This window comes from Lampetra planeri, chromosome 2, assembly GCF_965212315.1.
Source record: "Lampetra planeri chromosome 2, kcLamPlan1.2.h2, whole genome shotgun sequence".
Taxonomy (NCBI): Eukaryota; Metazoa; Chordata; class Hyperoartia; order Petromyzontiformes; family Petromyzontidae; genus Lampetra; species Lampetra planeri.
This window is the reverse complement of record NC_136108.1, coordinates 1,463,521-1,483,055: the sequence shown is the minus strand read 5'-3', so window position 1 is coordinate 1,483,055 and position 19,535 is coordinate 1,463,521. Positions and strand designations below refer to the sequence as shown.

General features: G+C 55.0%; 1 protein-coding gene across 2 annotated transcripts in view; it reads left to right on the top strand.

Annotated features, from left to right (window-relative positions):
- SRCIN1 (SRC kinase signaling inhibitor 1) overlaps positions 1-19,535 on the top strand; it is a 175,243-nt gene that overhangs the window by 154,895 nt on the left and 813 nt on the right. For both annotated transcript variants that reach the window (XM_078603857.1, XM_078603861.1), the window contains 8 exons: positions 1,772-2,622; positions 4,276-4,493; positions 7,298-7,398; positions 14,192-14,385; positions 16,457-16,599; positions 17,098-17,245; positions 18,204-18,519; positions 18,740-19,087. In XM_078603857.1, the coding sequence (XP_078459983.1) occupies positions 1,772-2,622; positions 4,276-4,493; positions 7,298-7,398; positions 14,192-14,385; positions 16,457-16,599; positions 17,098-17,245; positions 18,204-18,519; positions 18,740-19,087 (2,319 nt within the window). The remainder of the gene's footprint in view (positions 1-1,771; positions 2,623-4,275; positions 4,494-7,297; positions 7,399-14,191; positions 14,386-16,456; positions 16,600-17,097; positions 17,246-18,203; positions 18,520-18,739; positions 19,088-19,535) is intronic.

The following is a 19,535-nucleotide window of genomic DNA, read 5'->3' as shown; positions in this document are numbered from 1 at the left end:
GATAACCTTGCGCTTGTAAGAAATGTACTAAATCATCAATATTATTGTCTGCAAATGTGATGCACGCGCTTTTATAACGTTACATTCAGGCTAACGGAGCGAACGAACTGGAGGAATGAGATGAGAAATGAGAAACTAAGAAAAGTGATGAAGAGGGGACTACAATCTTAATACATTCTGGATATGAATCACAATTCCAAATAATGGAAATCAATTAAATTTATTTTGGAATTGAATCATTACATGCTTAGCTTGGGGCACATCAAATGTTAATCTCTTGTACTCGTGATGATGATGCTGACAGCTGCTTCGTCTCCGCCTGGGTTTCTTCCCGTGCTCGGAATACATTTCTATTTTCGAGACCCACGTGAATTTTCCATTACCAAATCTAAACGTGAATGGAGGATATGAGTAAACACGTGTGAGAGACGTGTGCAATGAGAGCATGTGTACACAAACCCCCACTCCAGTCGGTCCTCTCTCCCTTCATCCTCTCGCTTCTGTCTCAATTCATCAGCTGTCTCTTACCCCGTCTCTCCTGAGAGATGAACATGAAAAAAAACACTCTGACCAACCAAACATCATCATTCCATTATTCGTTCAATGTTTTGAATTGCCACGCACGCAGTTTCGTGGAAAGAACAAAAACAACGCAACAAAGGAAAGTTATACAAATAAATCCGCCGGGTTCTGCTCTTTTTCAAACGCAGTTGAAAGAATTTAAAATCTACTCTGCATAATAGCGCGCGGCAGCTTGGAGAATAAAAAAAAACCCACCATTCCGTACGTGAAGACGTGAATCAGCGGATCGCAATTGAAGCGCGATGCCGCGTCGATTTGGAACACGAGGGCACCGCCCGGGACATGCGCCTTCTCACGCCACGTTTGGCTAATATCGACAAACAGACATCCGGGGGAAACACAGGTCATCAGCGCGTAAAAGGGGGGTCCCGCTGGAAGCACACTTGGGCTCCTCACAGCCTTAGCACCGTCGGGATGATGATCGGGAGCAGCATGGGGAGGGGAAGGGGAGGGGGAAGGGGGATAATGTGACGTCGTTTTGGGAACATTGTGAACGTGAGTCCACTTCATTTATTTCGGGCTCTTAACCGTTGCACGATAGAAGAGCCGTTAACACATTTTGCGTGACATGCCCCATAAACACCTGATTTCTCTTTGCACCAACAAAATAACTTGATACGTTCATCATTAACACCGTGGCCTTAAAATAATGTAATATATTAATAATATAATATATATAATAATATATATATAATATTATACGTAACATATATAAAACAAGCAAACCTTCAACGGCAGCTCTTGCAAACACGGGCGACGAAAAGGTTCGTCGCAATGTTTTGCATTTCAAATCGCCTGTTCTAAATGTTCGACATTTAAGCTGCAGTCACCATCGGGAGCATGCCTGTTTACTTCAAGAAAATAAATGCCTACTTGTCTTCGATCATTTTTCGGAGAGATCTTGCATAGTGGGTGTTTGATTCGTTATTTTTAAAGCAACGGGGAAAGAAACCCCCCCCACGATGCGCACGGGGGGATAATGCACGTACGGCGTCACTATCCCGCTTGCTGTACTGCCATTCCACAACCACCTAGCAGCCCGTCCCATTGAGAAGTTTCACAACGCTACATTGGCCTCCGAAGCGCTGGGTCGCGATAGCGCTCCCACCACTCACCCCCCCCCCCACCAACCTCTGCGCGTTTCTCCGTCTTGTTCTTTCCTCCGACCGCCTGCGCCGCGGATCTCCAGGACGAGACGCTGTGGCGCGTCACTCCCGCCGCCGCCAATCCCGGCTACGCCTCGCCGGCGCTGCCCTCCCCGTCCAAGCGCCACTCGGGCTACGGGCCGAGCCCGGGGCCTCCCGGCGGCACCTGGGAATGGGGGAACGCGGGCCCGCCCGGCGTGGGCCCCGGGGGCAGGGGCAGCCCGTCGCCGGCGCCTCGCCACCACCTCCAGCAGCCGCCACCGCCTCCCTCCCCCGTGTCGCCCGGCGCCATCCTGGAGCGGCGAGACGTGCGCCCGGACGAGGACCTGCGCAACCGCAACGTGGTGCTGGTGCGCAACGAGGGCCTGCGCTCCGACCCCGTGCTGCTCGGCTACTACGCGGACGCCGGCGGCAGCGTCGGCAGCAGCGCGCGGCAGAGCCTCGCCTCCAACGCCAGCTACGCCAGCGAGCAGCAGTACCAGGCGGCGGCGGCGCGGGCGGTGGCGACGGGCGGGTACTACGAGCAGGGCTACGCGCGCGGCACCGGCAGCATGCGTCGCTCCGACTCGGCGCGGGACGGAGGAGGAGGCGGCGTGCTGGCGTACGCGTCGCCCGGCCCCGCGAGGTCGCGCACCCCGCCGGCGTCGCTGCACTCGCTGCATGGCTACACGGTGGTGCCCATCGAGTTGGACGGCGGTGGACGGGGGTCGACGGTGGACGGGGGTCGAGGGCCGGCGGCGGCGGCGGCGGCGGCGGCGTCCCTGCAACGCGGGCCGCCCACGCCCAGCTCGACCGCGACCACGCCGCCCAGCGGCGACTCGTGGGGCTATGGCCGCTGGGAGCGGTCGCCCTCGGGGAACAGCACGTCGACGCTCGCCAGCGACCGCGACAGTCGGTGAGAGCACCGCGCCCGGCGGCTTTTTCTGTCTCCGCGCCGGGCCGGGGTAGCGCCATGGCTCGACAGGCGGAGACGTAATTGGAAGGTCGTGAGGTCAAATGTGGATCTCGCTGTAGACTAGCCTCGCGATTTCCCCCAGTTTAGAGAAATGCCCTTTGTGCTAAGCAGGAAAACCTCGTTGCCCAAACACTGTTTTGCAGTTGGGTCCTGCATTGGGATGTTTGGTCTACTCTATTTAGAGTGTTTGGCTTCATGTGGGAGAACATGCATACGGAGGAGTGACGCTGAACAATAATATTATTTGTTGTGCTACCATCTCCTGACCCAAGACTACAACACCTGGACTTCTGAGGCAGTGTCCCCTATGCACGATCTGACCACGCTTTGGGTTGCAAAAGGAGATGGGCACGACTCCCAAAGTATTTGAGCGTGGAAACAGATTGACTTGACTTTGTTTCGTCTTCTGAATGTACAGAGGTCAGGCAGAATGAGATTTTAATTAGCAAATTTCTATTCACTAGGCTATAATGCATCGATTCTGATCGTCATAATACGTGCATCGGATCGAGTGTGTGAGAATCGATTATATACAATCGATGCAAATCGCATGCAAAATTCTATGGTAGTATTGGGCTTAGGCTAATAGCGCTCTTCTTTCAAAAACACAAAAGCGCAAACATGACGGTTAAAATGGAACATTATCAAATCCAACCTTGACCAGAATCGCGTTCCAAAATTTGCAAAATGTCATCGAATCACCAGGCTACGGTGAATCATCGCATCCCCTGGTTTTCACATTTGCGAGGTCGCGACCCCGCGGCGCGTGTGAACTCTGAGTAAATCCACGCAGCGGGGGCGAGGGCATCTGGCCGTGCCCACTGGACGGCGCTGCGAGGATCATTATGGATGACGCGTGGGGGGGGTGGGGAGGTTTGGTGCTTGAGCACCGCCCCCTCGGCAGCAGATGGGTTGGATGCGTGTCGGTGCACGCCGCGGAAGATTACGCTCGCTACGCGTGTCCACTTGGTCGCTCGGCGACTCCTCCGGAGAGCGTTAATGCAGTTAAATGGATTGGCTGCCGCGTCAGCCGGTCAATCGGTCGGTTGCTGCTACGCGAGTCGGCCGGCCCTGAAGCCCCCGCCGGCTTTCGGCTCGTCTGTCGTTTGGTCCGACGGCTCCGGCTGAACACGCGCTTCGACGAGCCAGATATGCACGCTCGGGCACGGTCGGCCTCTAGCGCCGGAGGTCACGTAGCCGTAACGTCGAACACGTGGCAGCAGCGAAGAACGCCCGCAACGGCCGCGGGAGGAATGTATCGCCCCACTGTCTGGGTTGTGGTGGCGCGCCGCGCCCGCTCTGTCCGTCATCCTGCCCGGCAGGGCGAGCGCGGCTCCGTCCCTCGCCACGGCCGTCAGCTTGGTTACCTCCCCGGTTTGAGTGCGAGCGAGAGTAACGGCGTAAGATTGTCGCCGGCTCGAAGCCCAAACCGGACGTTGCCCGCCGGGAGTGACGACCGCCCTCGCTGCCGACATCGCGGCGGCTCCCTCGGTGCCCGCCACTCGCAGCTTCTTCAGCTCCGTCCCTCCACCACAACACTTGATTCTTTTCTCTCTCCCCCACTACCGACACCGCCCCCGAAACCCTGCCCAGGGAGAAGATGGAGAGTATGGAGCGCAAGGTCACGATGCTGACGGAGCTGTTGCAGCGCACCATGGGCCCGGAGGCGCTGGAGGACGCGCTGAGCCGGTGCGGCGCCGAGGACGCGAGGCTGTGGGCGGCGGGGATCGGCGGTGCCGGGGGCGGCGCCAGCACGACGCCAGCGACCGCTCGCCCGACGAGCACCGCCTGCACGCAGACCGACTCATCGGGTACGCGCAGAGCGCCAGATCGTGTCAGCGGCGCCTTCGGCTCCGGTGCCTCCGCCGCGTAACGACGTGGCGGATTCGCCGGTCGATTAGGAACGGATTCAGATTCTCGTAATACTCTCGTCGATTTGATTGCAATAAACTAAAATAATGAACATCTCCTCTCTGAATCCACTGCAGGGGGTAAAGGTGGCTTGCCCACGTCGTGTTGGACATCGGGCCCCGCCCACAGTCCCCTCCCTCCCCCGACATTCATCAGCGACGCGATGGAACGCGCCCCGTCGCATCGTCATTACCATTCAATTTACAGAGTCCATGAAATCCCATTCCGCATGCTCAGTCGATGCCTGCTGTGGGCGCGGGCGTGCTCGTGTGCGTGCCCCGTCGCATTTGAATCGACAGCAGGGAAAATGGCACTCTGTTAAAATGCGTAAATCAATTAGCGCTAATCAACAAACAGAATTGGGGCTTAACGGCGCCGGCTCTGGGGCGGCCTACATGCGGGCACCGCGGTGGAGAGCCTGGCTCTTTGCCATGCGCAATGATTCAAGAAAAAATATTGCCAAGGCTTTAATCATTTATTGACCGCCCCCCCCAATTCGCCAAATTCCTTACTGAGGAATGGAGCTAGGGTGCGAGGTGGAGGGTAGGAGATGGATGGAGGGGAAGAGGAGAAAGGAGGGAAGGAGGTGGATGGAGGGGAAGAGGTGTGTGGGGAGGAGATGGGTGGAGGTGCAGGGGAGAAGGTGGATGGAGATGGTGGTAAAGGAGGTGGGTTTATATGAAACGCGAGTAAATGTTTGATTGCGTCACTTAGTCACAAGAGCACACACACACAGCACACTCGGAACACGAGCTGGCACAGGCCACTGGGTGGAGGCGATGTGCCCAACATGATGCCCCCCCGCCCCCCCCGTGCCTTCGCGTCTCGGTCCATCTCCAGCCATCTCCTTCCCTCTGTCTCCCTCCCTCTGTCTCCCTCTGTCTCCCTCCCTCTGTCTCCCTCCGCTGCCTCCCTCTGTCTCCCTCCCTCTGTCTCCCTCCGTCTCCCTCTGTCTCCCTCTGTCTCCCTCCGTCTCCCTCTGTCTCCCTCCGCTGCCTCCCTCTGTCTCCCTCCCTCTGTCTCCCTCCGTCTCCCTCTGTCTCCCTCCGCTGCCTCCCCGTGGCCCACCTTGACGCCCGTGAGGAGAGAGCACCGTGGCGGCGTCGTCGGCTCCTTTACTTGGTTCATTACTTGGTTTAACTTTTTCCCCCGAATGTGCTTGATGGGACGCCAAGCGGCGCTTGCCGTGTGTCACCAGAGGGCACCTGGGGTGACCCCCCCAGCTCCGAGTCTCTTTCCCTTGCCGGCGCCGTTTGTGACCTCATCTCTCTGGCTATCTCGTTTTTCATCTCGTATCTCCCCGTTAAAGTAATTCGTTGCCCTCTCGTTTTAATGTCTGTAATTTCCTGTCATCCTTTCTCGCTCCATCAGCCGTGTCTGGTCATGTCTCCTCTGTACGTCTATTCTTTCCTCTGTCTTTTCTCTTCCTGCATCTCAGCCATCCTGCCTTCCATCTCCCTCCTTCCTCCTGCTTATCGCTCTCTCTCTCTCTCTCTGTATTTATTTCTCCTCCTCTGCGGCCCCCTCCCCAAGGCAGCCGCCCACAGCGAATCTCGAAACTCCGCTCTTAATCTTTCCCGTTGTCCTTATCTGCCACAATATTTCTCTTCCCTGCAATATGCATTGTTCTACTCCTTTGATCTTAGCTGCCTTTCCATCTCCCAATCTGCCCATCTCGCAATCTCTCTCACCCTGCGTTCGATCGCTCTGCACTGGCAGAGAGCTCCTGGTGCAGCTTGGGACGGGAGGGGGGGAAGGCAGATCCCTCAGGCTTCCGCCTGCCCCCGCCATTCTAATCTCACTTCACACCACTCGCCTTATCCAGCCTCCGCCTCTCGCGTAGGTGGCTGTCAGCAGCGGATCGCAGGCAGCTGTCACTCGATCGTCATTGTTATTGTGAGCAGGTGTCCCCAGTGCGGTGGCATCACATGCCCCTCGCTGGCTCGCAAGGCGGTAAGCCTTCTTGCGGGCCCACTTGTTACGTTTTTCAGGCTTTTTATGTCACCCTAAACACAACTAATACCATCCTATAAAGGCGACATGTTCATTTGTGTACAGATATGATCGGAAGAGCTAAATGCTGCAAATAGGTCCTTGTTAATCACCAGGAACTGATCGGATGAGGTCTGTGCATGCACCAACTAAATATTGAAATTCTCTCAACCTAAATGTTACAGAACTACATAAGCTCTCTGCTGAAGCCCTCGCAAAGTTGCGAGCAGACCTCGACATCGGCATTTTGCTCCTGAACATGTTACCATCGTGTGCAAGAACAGGATAGAAACTGTGAGCCTGCCAACCAGCCAGCCAGAAGTTGGGCAGTCAGTGAGCTGAGTCAGTCTGACATAATTCAACCAGCTAGCTAGAAAATCAGTCAATCTGTAAGCCAGTCATCCTGCCAGCCATTCAGCCGGTTCAGTGACCTCGATTTTACAAGGTGAGAGGTCATTGCACAGACACACTGGCATTCCATAAAACTGAAGCAACCCAGACTTGAAAGAGATTCGTCCACATTTTATACTTTATCTCGTAAACATGGAAAAGACGTTTTGGGTCAAGTCTCAGCTTTAATGAGTTTGCCCATAAGACGGAGGACAGGGCTGTTGAGATGGCTGGGATGCATGAGGTTTTGGTAAATTCCTATCGGCTTGCATCACTCTCTCTCTATCTCATCCACTCAGTTCTCCATCTCTCACCTTCGCAGAGGGTGACCGGGACCCAGATTCCCTGCGGTCGGTGGCGTGGCGACTCAAGGAGACGGTGGGACAGCTCCGCACGGACGTCAATCAGCTGCGACACATGCAGGTGACTGCCGCGTTGACGACATACCTGCGCTGCCACGCGGCGACGCCACGCGCTGTCGGGCCCGACCGCTGGATGAAGGCCTCCGCAAGATTCCACCATCTCTCACGGTTTCTCCGGCACAAAAATCCGCCTAACACCCACCAACCCGCCCGCGCGCGAGGTGCTCCATCTCCCTTCACGGGACGTACTCTTGAACGCGTTCCATTCCCTCGTGGCCACCCCATCATTATTCTTGACCGTCGGCCATCATCCCTTTTGGCAACCTGTGTACGTACGTTGAACTTCTTTCGCACCGTACGTAGCCAACCGTGCTCATTGGAGGTGCGAGAAGGACAATAAACTAAACACAAAAAGCAGTTCTAAAGGAATGAGTTCTCAATCGAGATGATGACTTGAAAGAGCATATCTCCAGGGGCTTCCTAATATCGGAAGGAAGAGTGTTCCAGACGGCCGCAGAAGCGCATCTGAAAGCGCGAAATGCGGTGACCACCATCTTTGTTTGATGACTACTGTCTCACCCAATCCCCACTCACTTTTAGTAAGTGTGAATGTTGTCGTTTACCTGCGTGTTTGGAAATCTCCACATCCCCCCTCTCTCCCTCTCTCTCTGTGTGTGATTGTGAACAAGCACCTCTCCACGCTGCTTTGTTTTTTGCATTCCACTTGCACTCTTCAGCACCGCGGCCCCCAGACTTCTCCCGAAGGGAACCACCACTCACCGTCACACGTGTAGCAGAACCGGTGCGTTTCCGTGCGCCAATACCAGTCCCCACCGAGCAACACCCAGCTGCCAATGCCGTAACAGCCGAGTGCCGGCAGCGCACTGCAGCACACCGTGGCACACCGCTGGCCGCGTGCACACCGCCACACGCTCGCGCCGTGAGCTGCCACTGGGTCGAGTCGAGTTTTATTTGTTCAACCGTGGTGAGAACTACGGGGTTCTGGTACCGCTCACCCCGCCAGATGCCGGCGCCAGTCACCACCGCACGCTGGCATCGGTCGTTGGCACGCGCTGGCATTTTCTCCAAATACCACAGAGGCACAGCTTGCTCCTGTAGAGTCCCCAACAGGAAACACAAAGTGTGGCTCCCAAACCCCGCTGCCTCTCTCTCTTATGCTTGACTCTGAACCAAAAAAAAACTGTATATTCTGCCTCTAGCCTTGAAAGAAAACCACTTTGTCTTCCAAGATAGATTCCAATAACCCTTAATTGTTATGAGTTAATTGGAGCATTTCTTGGCTCAAACTGTAGCTGTCCTGACGTGTAAAACATCGCTGGATGCGTTTAATATTGTTGTTGTTACGTGTGATTTTGTTATTAGATAATTTTGTCAGAAAATTATTTCCCAGAAAGCCAAGCTATTGACCACGCCATGCTGAGCAAAGATGGACGATTACTGAGGATTTTTTCCCCGTTGTAATTGAGAGAAATATAATCTTAATAATTGTTATTTAACATCGTCCTGCGGTTAGTAGCCTGTGCCACGCACCCACCGTAGCTAACATCAGTGGTGCATGATGTCAGAACAGGTCCTGGGTCTCCCCTAGGTCGAATTAGCCTTCAATTGAACTAACCTGATGTTACGTGTAAACAATGAGCACTGGGGGAAAATGCGGCCAGGGCACGGTGCTGGCCACGTCACCGTCTCTTAAATAGGTGCTCGCCAACTGTCCTAGCTCCGAACAGTTTGTTAAAGGTGACGTCTGGGATCCTTGTGTGTATGTGTCTGGGCATGAATGTGCGATTCTGCCACTGCATGCCCTGCAGGGAACAGGTGTTCTGGCAAGACGGTCTGGAGGTGTGGAGTAAGGGAGGGGGAGGGGAGAGAGAGGGAGGGTAGAGTGGAGTGGGGGCAGTTAATATAAGTGGTCTTGGCCTGCATTCTTAACACTTAATTAAAAGTCAAACAATGCCATTGGAGATTTTAGTTGAGGCTCTTTTTTCTTAGTTTTTTAACGCAATTTATTTCACGGTCCGCACACTCGCTCGTCTTTAGAGGGAAATTGCAGGCTCCACCTCCACTTAATTGCACTGGAATTCACAGCCGTACACATTTGTTCTTGGCAAGGAAAATAATCATTTTGATTCCAGTGCACGTTAACCGGTACAATAGTATTCTTGGTAATTTGCATAATCAACATACACATACACACGGACTCACTCTCGAAAACACACACGCTGAGATGGCCGCACAGCGTGGGTTGTTATTCGTTTTTTTAACGAAGCAATTACACGTGCAGTTTAACACGTGTACAGGTGCACATTTTTTGCACTTGGAGCACACAGAGTTCTGCATCTGTAATTATTCCGGGCCACTGACGCCGGAGGCATCTGTTGCTACGGATCACACAAGCGTTGCCAAATGAGCCATTTTTGTCCCTAGGTTCTCGCACTACGTTTTTGGGTTTCCTTGGCGACGTGAATTTGTCAAAGCGACGGGGCGACATATCTATCAACTTTCTTTGAACATAACATGATGCGGATTTAAGCGTGTATCGAGGACACTGCCACACATTTGCCACAACGGGTAATCCGTGGTAAATTGTCTGGTGACATTTTGACCACAGTAAATATGTCGACGTTGGCCCAACGTTGGCATAGAGTTGAAACCCGTTGGACAAACGTCGGCCCAATGTTCCTTGTGTACTGGATAGACGTTTTGATGTTCGTTTTTAGGACTTTCTGTGTGAAGGAGTTGGCAGACAGTTGTGATCAATCACCGTGATTTATATTGAAGTGGGATTGAGCCTTCGGCTTCACCCAACTTAGGCCTCAGGCTCCGCTGCCGTAAAGCCCTCTTTGGTCCCTCCACGTCACTTTCTACCTCGTTTGACTTCATCTCACGTCGTCGAGCATCGTCTGAGGCAGTGCCAGAGCTGGCAGAGAGGAGGCAGCTGGGAGCCGAGGGTCCTGCGGGGTTCACGTAGGCTTCACGCCAGGCCGAAGGCTTCGTGCGCACAAGCAGCAGGGGAACATAGGCCCAGCAGTGCAGCATTGCTATTTCACATTCGTGATACAGTAATATGTACAAATATGCACGTTCTCTTTACTGATTGAACGATTTAATTTCAGACACTTGAGGTTCAGACACAATGGGCTGCTCTTCGCAACGAGGGCATGTGGTGACTGATGCTCACTTCGAAAGAAGACCCCCATGCCATGCTTTGGTCATGCAGCGACATTCCTGGGCGCCTGTGGGGCAAGTGAATCGTCGTCTTGCATGCAAATTTTGGTTTTGAGGCAAACACGCTGACCACTCTCGTCTTCATCCAGCCGCCCGCCATGAGGGGAGATGCTGCCCCTCCTGATCAGAGGTCTCTCTAACTGCTCCCCCCTCCCATGCACGGTTCACTCAAAACGAACGTCTATAGAATGTCTATAGTGACCGGATGTGTACACCACCCGCCCGCCCACCTGCCCGCGGAGGGAGATAGTGGAGACTGATCTCCGGCAGGCATTGCGGGCCGCGTTGGCGCCTTTTTACAATGCAGCTCATCACTCATTAACCCCCCCACCAGCCGCCATCGCCGCATAGCTCTCGTCCTGACCTCTCACCCCTCCTTCTCCCCATTTCTCCTCGCTTTTAATTATTGATGCCTGCACCCCACCCCCACCCCCGTGGTATTGTGGGTGACGGTGATGGAGCTGTGTGCACACGTGTCAAGTGCGGCCGCATTGTGAGACACGACCCCCCGTGGTCATTCCACGTCGCGTGGTTTGCCGGCTCGCGGTGCCCTTCGCTACCACCCCGCACCCTCTCCCCCCATCTCAGCCCCCACCCCCTCCCTCCACTATTGCCTGCGAAAGTCCACAGCAAGCAATACGGGCAACTCCTTCGAGCGGGAAGTCGCCATGCGAGCTTGAAAAATGTCACTAAATGTTGCCGACATAGACTGCATAAAGTCGTCAAAATGTGACGACAATTGACCGACTATTGGTCCTGTATCAGTTAACGCGTACTCAACTGATACAGGATCTCTTAAGCATCCATGGTTTAGCTCCTGAATCTGCATCAGTCACCGCACGCTGCCGAACTCGGGATGGTGGGGGTGTGTTTTCGTGACGGCGGGATGTTCACGATGCTCGCGTGTGGCACTCGCCCGGCCGAGCGCGCGCCGGCACGTAGCGAGCGACGGACCTCTCCGAGGTCAATCGGACCGCCCCAAATTGAAATTCCAGCACGGCGCAGTCTTGGTCACCGACTCCTGAAAGAGAAAAATTTGCCAAAACCAAACCTCAGAAAATCACTGGACGTCGCTAGTTAAACTTGTAAAAAAATGTCTGGCCACCGAAATACTTTGCACATAATAAACTAATCAAATAGAGAAGCCCAACAACACTCCAAATCGACCAGTTCTACCCCCTGCGGTGGCTCCATCGACCACCTCGGAACGACGATCGGTCGCTGCGCGAAACCTCTTCCACGAGTGGGACATTAAAGACGATGAAGACGGCCACCCAAACCAAACGATGGACCACATCATGAACAAACAGCATTGTCGTTCTACTGGGCCCGCTCCCCGGCAGACCAGATGGCATTAAGTCGCGCTGTTCCCGAAGCTTTAGTCACGTGGCTCTCAAACAAATAATTGACTCAGAACTTGGCAAGCCCTTGAAGAAGGAGTTCTCTCCGCCTGTCACGCTTGCAAGAGAGGGACCTTGCCTCGTGTCAAGAGCTTGTGTAAACCCACAGTAAAGAACATTTATAAACTCTAAAGCAAATCAATTTCGGGGGAGTTGACAGTTACCCTTCATCTTTCCAGTTAGGCTACGACATTCCAGTTTCCGTGCCCAATTTGCTGTCGCTGGCTCTGGCGGCTTGTTTCATCGCGTGAACCCCAAGCAGCAGCTGAGCCACGCTGCACGGCACGGCGGAGAGCCTGATGCTGGGTGCCTCGATCGGCAAAATCCTTCCCCTGCCTTTGCCGCATCACTGCTTCAAACGTTTAACTCTTTCAGAACGTTCCTAACTCCCAAGCATAAACGCCTGGCTGTCTGCGGAGGCCTTTTAGAGTTAGATTTTTCTGCAATTGGAGAACATTTATTTGCGCCCACAAGATAAAACTATGGTATTTTTTTTGTTCATTCGGCCATTCAGCTAAGCTGCATCCCACGTCATCTGTAACGTTGAGGGGTTTTAAAGAGCCTGGATGTAATAAGTGAACATTTTGATAGCATCACAAGAGATAAAATGCGGTTGTTTAGGAGGACTTGAGCAGCTAATGCTCTTTCAAGTCCCCCGCCAGACACCCGTGCGCGTATAAGCACACGTGGTAATTCTCATCTGGCTGTGTATGGCAACGTGGGAGTGCGCTTGTAAATGAGTTCCAGGTAGGGGTGTGATTATGCATCGATTGATCAATTGATAGCGATTCCGAAGCCCGCGCTATGCGCGTTTTAATTGCGTGCAGGGAAAAATCGATGCATGCAGATTCACACGTGTAGCACGTGATGCATTCACGTGACCCCTGCTACCACTGGTGGCCGCTACATTCACGACAATGTTAAAACAATCTAATGGGTTCACGGACCCGAATTCTTATTGTTATAGCAACGCTTGTTATATCCAGCAAAGTGTTGCCAATTCCCGTGACTCTTTTTTCAGAAGGGTGTTTGCGGCAGGAGGAGATGATGGTGGCTGCTTACAGTGCTTTCCTGTGTACATTAATTCCAACTGAGTATAAGTTTGGATAATGTTCTCAAATTGTAGGCCCATGTTGAATGCAGCAATGTACCGGGAATACTCATTGTCAGGAAGGGGCTCACTGCAACCCTCGTTTTGAGGGTGTGTGTGTGCATCTTTGTCCGTGTGTGCGTGTCCGTCCCTTCTCAATAGTACTAGACTTCCCCGAGGTCGACTCAGCCTAAAATGAGTACAGTACCTGGTGCAATGTGTATCCATTGCCACGAGGGAGACAAAGGCGGCGGGGCGTGGTTTTGGCCACCCACCCCCTCCTGTATCGTGCCGGCCTTCATAGGTGCTCGCTAACAGCACTTGCTCCAACAGTCTATTAAGGCTATATGGCGAGGGGGGGAGTCTTTATCTTTGTTATATTTATGTGCAATAGGCATTTTTGTATTTTAAAAGATACAACTTCGGATTGTCCAAGCAAGTTGTCCATGCGTCTGGGGCGGTGGTGTTGGGGGGTGAGGGGGGTTCCCAGTTTTCAACTTTACAAGCAGGTCCCCCATCAGGCGCAGTTCCGTCACAATTGAATCTGTCGGACCAAATGAGGCCGACGAGCGCTAACAAAACCAATTCCACCTCCACGCCGCCTGGCCGCACGCATCGCTGCGTTGGGAGAGTGTGTCGCCTGCAGCCCCGTGGCGCTCTCGCTCGGCATGCCTGTGCGTGCGTGCGTGTGATGAGTACCTGGCGCGGTGTGTAGTAAACATCGCCACTTGGGAGACAAAGGCGGTTGGGCCTGGTGTTGGCCACCCATCCTCTCGTGTGGCACAGGTGCTGCTCGCTAACAGCACTTGCCCCAACAGTCTATTAAGGCTGTACGGGGGGAATATTTTGTGCATGTGTGTGCCATATGTACACATGTGTTTGGGGAGCGGTTGGTGCACTAACCCTGAAATCAGGTGAAAAGTAATGTCAGAACTGGTCTTGGCCCTTCCCTAGGCAGACCCAGCCTTAAATCCGTACCCGGTGTAGTGCCCTGTGCCACCCCTTAATAGGCACTCCTCGCTGACAGCACGTGGCCCCCAACAGTCTGTTCAGGCGACACGGTGGGGAGGGGGTAGATCGTTGTACGTGTGTGTGCGTGCGTGCCGTGTTCCCACCAGATGAGCCACAAGCTGGCGTGGCAGACTGTGAGCCTGGCGACGGCGCGCCAGGTCCTGGGCCGCGCCGCCGAGGCCGCCCGGCGCTCGGCGGCGGAGCACGACGACGGCGCCCAGGCCCGGCTCCAGCGGCAGCAGCTGGAGGAGAGCCGCGCCCACTTCGTGGGGCGCCAGCACGCCGTGCAGCGCCAGCTCAGGTGCGGCGCCCCATCGCTGCGTGCCCCCCCCCCCGCTCCCCTCGTCTGTGCCGCCGTCAGCCGGCGAATGGGGCGGGTCACGGACGTAGAAACAAACACGCAGACACACAGACAGACAGACAGACAAATGCACGAACAGAGTGAGAGGCGGCCATAGGCAGCAATACACAGACATTCAGATGAGATGGACCAACCACAAAGTAACCACTAGCACCATTCTGGAGACTGTAATTAACAAAGTAATTAAGCAGACGGTTTCGCCTCCTGTACACATCCCACGATTTACCCTTCGGCAGCATTGGCTTGATGTCGGCACACCGTGAAGTGCAAGCAGGCATACGAAGCGGGAGGGCCTCGAGGGGCGAGGGGGAGGGGGAGAGCGGGGGGGGGGTGGTAGAGAAGTGCGCATCCCCACGCAGAGACTCCATCCTCGCCATCCCTCGCGATGGACGTCACTTGACGGGAACAGTTTTTACTGCCGGCCTCCGCCTAATTGGTCGCAAAGCCACTCTCGGAACTTTTGAAATGCCGCGCACGCCGGCGTGCCGTTAAATTGGTCACAATGCAGGGCCCCTAAAATACGAGCGGGGATACAAAGCGGCTGTCGCCGGGGGGGGCGGGTAGCGGGGGAATGCGTGGAGTCGCGTTCACCGCGCGGGCGCTGCGCTGATCTGCCCCGTGCGTAATTGTGTGCAGTACGATTCGATAATTGCATTTGTGTGAACGCCAGCAAAGGGAGGGGTGTGGGCTGGGGGGAATTGGCCGTCGTAGGAGTACGTCCACAGAGGAGTCGGAGCGATGAAATCTGCCCACGCGCGGCCGCTATGCGCATTGAAGCATCGTGGCACCGGGAGTTGGTAACGGCTGCTTGAGGAGGCCTCTGTCCAGCAGTGGACTGACCGTGGATGGTGATGGTGATGAATACAGTACGGATCACACCGACGGAGAATACTTTTCCCGACCATCGAGCTTCGTCAGGGAATGACGTTTTCCTTTACTCCACCGCTGATTTTCGTCGCGCGGAGTTTGCGATGACGAGCGTCTGAATCGACGAATCGACCGAGCGTCGCTTCCGGGCCACAGTGTTGTTGCCGAATGTGTTGCGTTGTTGATGACGTTTTTTAGTGTTTGAGGTTATTTGTAAATGTAAGGAACTTGATTCGCTGTGTGGCAAGAAATTTAAATTTCTCATTACCGGAACCGCCGCGGAACTAATGTACATGTCGTGTCCAGCTTGTGATGAAGTGCAGCTGTCTAACGACGTAAATGCCTCACGGTCAAACAGATGTTGCCTCTCTCTTGCGAGCGAGCGGGCGCAGATCACGAGCGAACGCGACGTAGATTGAGTGGTGGCATATGGGCGCATGCACGCGCGATCATTTGTACTCACATACATCTTCGTACATGAGACAAAGCTCCCCCGTATAGCCTTTAGCCGACTCAAATCAAGATTTAACCGACTGTTCGGGCAATGCTGTTAGCGAGCACCGACGGAGGCCCGGCACGGCCAGCACACAGCGCCAGGTACTAATTTGAGGCTGAGTCTACCTAGGGAAGATAATCGTCACTGGTGTGTGGCCGTGAATGGGAATGGAACTCGGGTCACCAGGTTCATAGCGCAGCAGCGCTAACCGCTACACGACCACTCCCCTCTATGAGCCACACACACCGGCACACACTCCAATGCCATTCTGCATAGATCAGTGGCTCAACGTAGTGGTGCATGGGCTCGCCCATCGATTCCTGCTAATTCTTCTCGCACTAGTTCTCTGGAGATGTGTGCTTGCTTCGTCTGAAGCAGTCCTGCCGCCCACCGTCCCCACCACATCTGCCCCCCCCTTCTTCCCGGTCCCGGGTGCGCCCCAAGTTGACTCGGCCTTAAACGGTGCAGTGCGCAAACATCAGCACTGTGGAGACAAAGGTGGCCGGGCGTGGTGCCGATGCCAACACCGCCCCATCGTGCGCGGCGCCGGCATTTATACTTGCCCGTTGACGGCGCCCGCCCTAAAGAGTCTGCGTAGACAATGCGGGGAACTTTGCCTTTGCGTGTCGCTTGCGCCCCGCGTCCCAGCGAGCTGGAGGGCGGCGTGCAGCAGCTGCAGCGGGAGCTCTCCAGCGCCGCCGGCGCCGACCGCGGCCGAGCGGCGCTCGCCGAGCTGGACGAGAGTGTCGGGGTGCTCCGGCACGTCGGGGAGGGCGTCTCCGAGCTGCAAGGTCCGCAGGGGATGCACACGTGCACGCGCACACATACGCACGCAGATACAGAGACATACGCAGATGCACGCACTCAGACACGCACGCAGACACACGCGCACATGCGAAAAAAATTCAATATGCATGCGGATGTATGCACACAGACCTAATTCGCGAACACAGACATATGTAGCAACATACAGATGTACTCACCACACACACAACAACAAACACATCGTGATTCGCATACTGAACCATGAACCCAGCGATTCCCGGCCATTGCTAACTATCTGATCCAGTCTTGGGCCTCCTCTAGGTCAACTCAGGTCAACTCAGCATTAAAGTATCACTCGATGTATTGACATCGACAGTGGGGAGGCAAAGGCTTCTGGACATGGCACTGGTCACACCACCGTAAATTGTGCCATGTTGGACTTACCACTAGCCCCATCCGACTCTTAAAGGCCACGCCACGGACCTTCTATTTGTGTGTGTGTGCGTGCGTGTGTGTGCGAGCAGCCCAGTTCTCCGTGCTCCAGATGCATCTGCGGAGCCTCCTGAGAGCCGAGGTGGAAGCCGTGAAGTTTCTCAACGACGAACCTCACCAGTTGGAGGGGCTGCACAGCAGGTGTCATGCCATCAATGAAGCCATCGGCCTCCTGCGCAGGTTCGCATCGTGAGACGGAGAGAGAGACAGAAGAAAGCCTCTTTCCACTCGTGGTGTGACTGTAGCTGGACAGAATGCAGATCCGTCCGTCCGTCCGTTCATCTGTCGGCTCATCTGTCCATCTGTCAATCTGTCCATTTGTCTGTTCATCTGTTGGTTCATCTGTCCGTTCACTTGTCTGTTCATCTGTCAGTTGGTCTATCCGTTTGTCTGTTCATCTGTCCGTCCGTCCATCTGCCACTTCGACTCGGCCTGCTCGTGCCCAATTAAGAGACGAGTAATTATGTATTTAGTCTGTCCGTGTGCCTCTTTGGGCTGCTAATAAAAACAAACGTAGGAAATGGTTGTGGCACGCTGATGGTTATTTTCATGGATGTTGCGCTTGTTGATTTGATCATCTTTGTCTTCGCAAATTAAGTTTCATCATGGTTATCATCACTGTCATTCACCGCTATCCCTCATCGTTATTGCCATTGCCATAAACGTTTAGTGGTCGTTGAGATTACTACATCTGCCTGACACTTACAATTACGCAACCGGTTATTAAAAACTACAGGACCCCCATATTTATCATCGCCGTCCCTGCCATCGCAAATAGTCGCTTTATCATTCACTCTCCCGCACTCCAAGCATTTTCATCCACATCACTGCCGTCTCTTTGGCGTGCCTCTAGATTGTACTGTGCATTTTCTGTTCAAGAACTAAATTCGGTTCCCGACGAAGCTCCCATCACGTGAAACGAAACGTCGGACATCGTGTGGTATGACCCGAAAACACGCCGGAGAGCCGTTGCCAAGCAACCGCGAAAACCTTACGCGGTGACTTCACCGTGATCCGCAATCGCTCACGTCGACACCGTGCAGACTGCGTTCCCGTGCGTCGCGTGTGGCATCACGCGCGCCCCTGCGTGCCCCGTGCATTCTGAGCGTTGCCGCTTCACGCGTCATTACCTCGGCAGGGCGGTAGCAGAGGGCGTCCCTGTTTCTTCGCTGGAACTGCCTCGCTGGGAGCGAGAGCCGGTGCGGGCCGAGGGTGGGCCGGACGCTACGGAGCCGCCGGGCGACGCCGCGTCCCCACAGCCCCGGGCCGTGCCGCGTCACCACAAACCGGCGGCCGACGAGGGCCGGGACCCCGCTGCAGGAACCGCTGCCGCCATCAGCGCCGTGGCCACCGCCGTCACCGGCACCGCCACCACCGTCACACTCGCCATGGCTTCCCCGGGCAGTCGGAACCAAGAGGTGACATCGGCCGCATCCGGTGGTGCAAGTAAGGAGGTGAGATGTGGTTGCGTCTCTCTTGCCCGTCGTCAGTAGTGTGGTGGTGGCGGTGGTTGTGATGGTGATGATGGTGATTATGACACTGCTGTGTAGAATGGTGGTGCCGTTAACAACTACAAATACGACGTGTCTTGTCGGATCCGGCTCGGATTTGATCGGCTGTTGATTAATGTGGCGTTGCTGGATGATGATGGCGATGGTGGCGGTTGCCATGTAGGGGCATCCTGTGAGCCGCGTAGCTCGCGGGGTCAAGTCGTCCCGGCAGCAGCAGCAGCAGCAGCAGGAGGAGCAGCAGGAGGAGCCACGCACGACGCCACCGCATGGCGGGGATCGGCCCGACGGACGGGGCCGCTCGGCCGCCAAGCAGCTCTTGGAGGCGGCGCCGAGGTCGCGGGGGGCCCAGCACAGGGAGGGGCCCCCCCCACCTCTCCCGCCCACGCCCAAGCAGCACCGCGACGGGGGTGCCGCGCACGTCATCGGCAGCGGCGCCGCCGTCGCCGCCACGGCTGCCACGGCCACGTCCACCGCCACCCTGGAGATCGTCAACAGGAGCGTTACTCTCGACGTGCGTCCCCCGGCGTGCCGTGACGTGTGACAGTGGCGGTGCTGCTTGTTTTCGCTTTCAGCGGCGGCTAATCTCACGCTCGCTGTTGCGAGCCGGCGGTGGAAATTCCGCGTTCCTTTGGTGGGCGAGGGTGAATCTGGGCTCTGCAGGAGGGATGGGGTTTTAACAAAACTCTCTGCCTCGTGACCAGGGCTTCATTTGCGAGGGCCCCCAGCCCCACAAGAGGGTGGGAGCACCGTCTTGTATTCTGGAGCTCAGTCTCGGGCAGCTCTACCTGAAATTAAGCCCTGCTTATGACCCACCACTCTTTCTAAGTTAAGCCTTCTTAAGTTTAGTAATTTGTCAATTTACCTCTTTTTAAGGTGGAAATGCAAAGTCATTTCGAGTATTTAGCTGCTAAACATTTCTCACGTGATAAGCCACTTCATTGAGCTGCCATTTTTGGCCA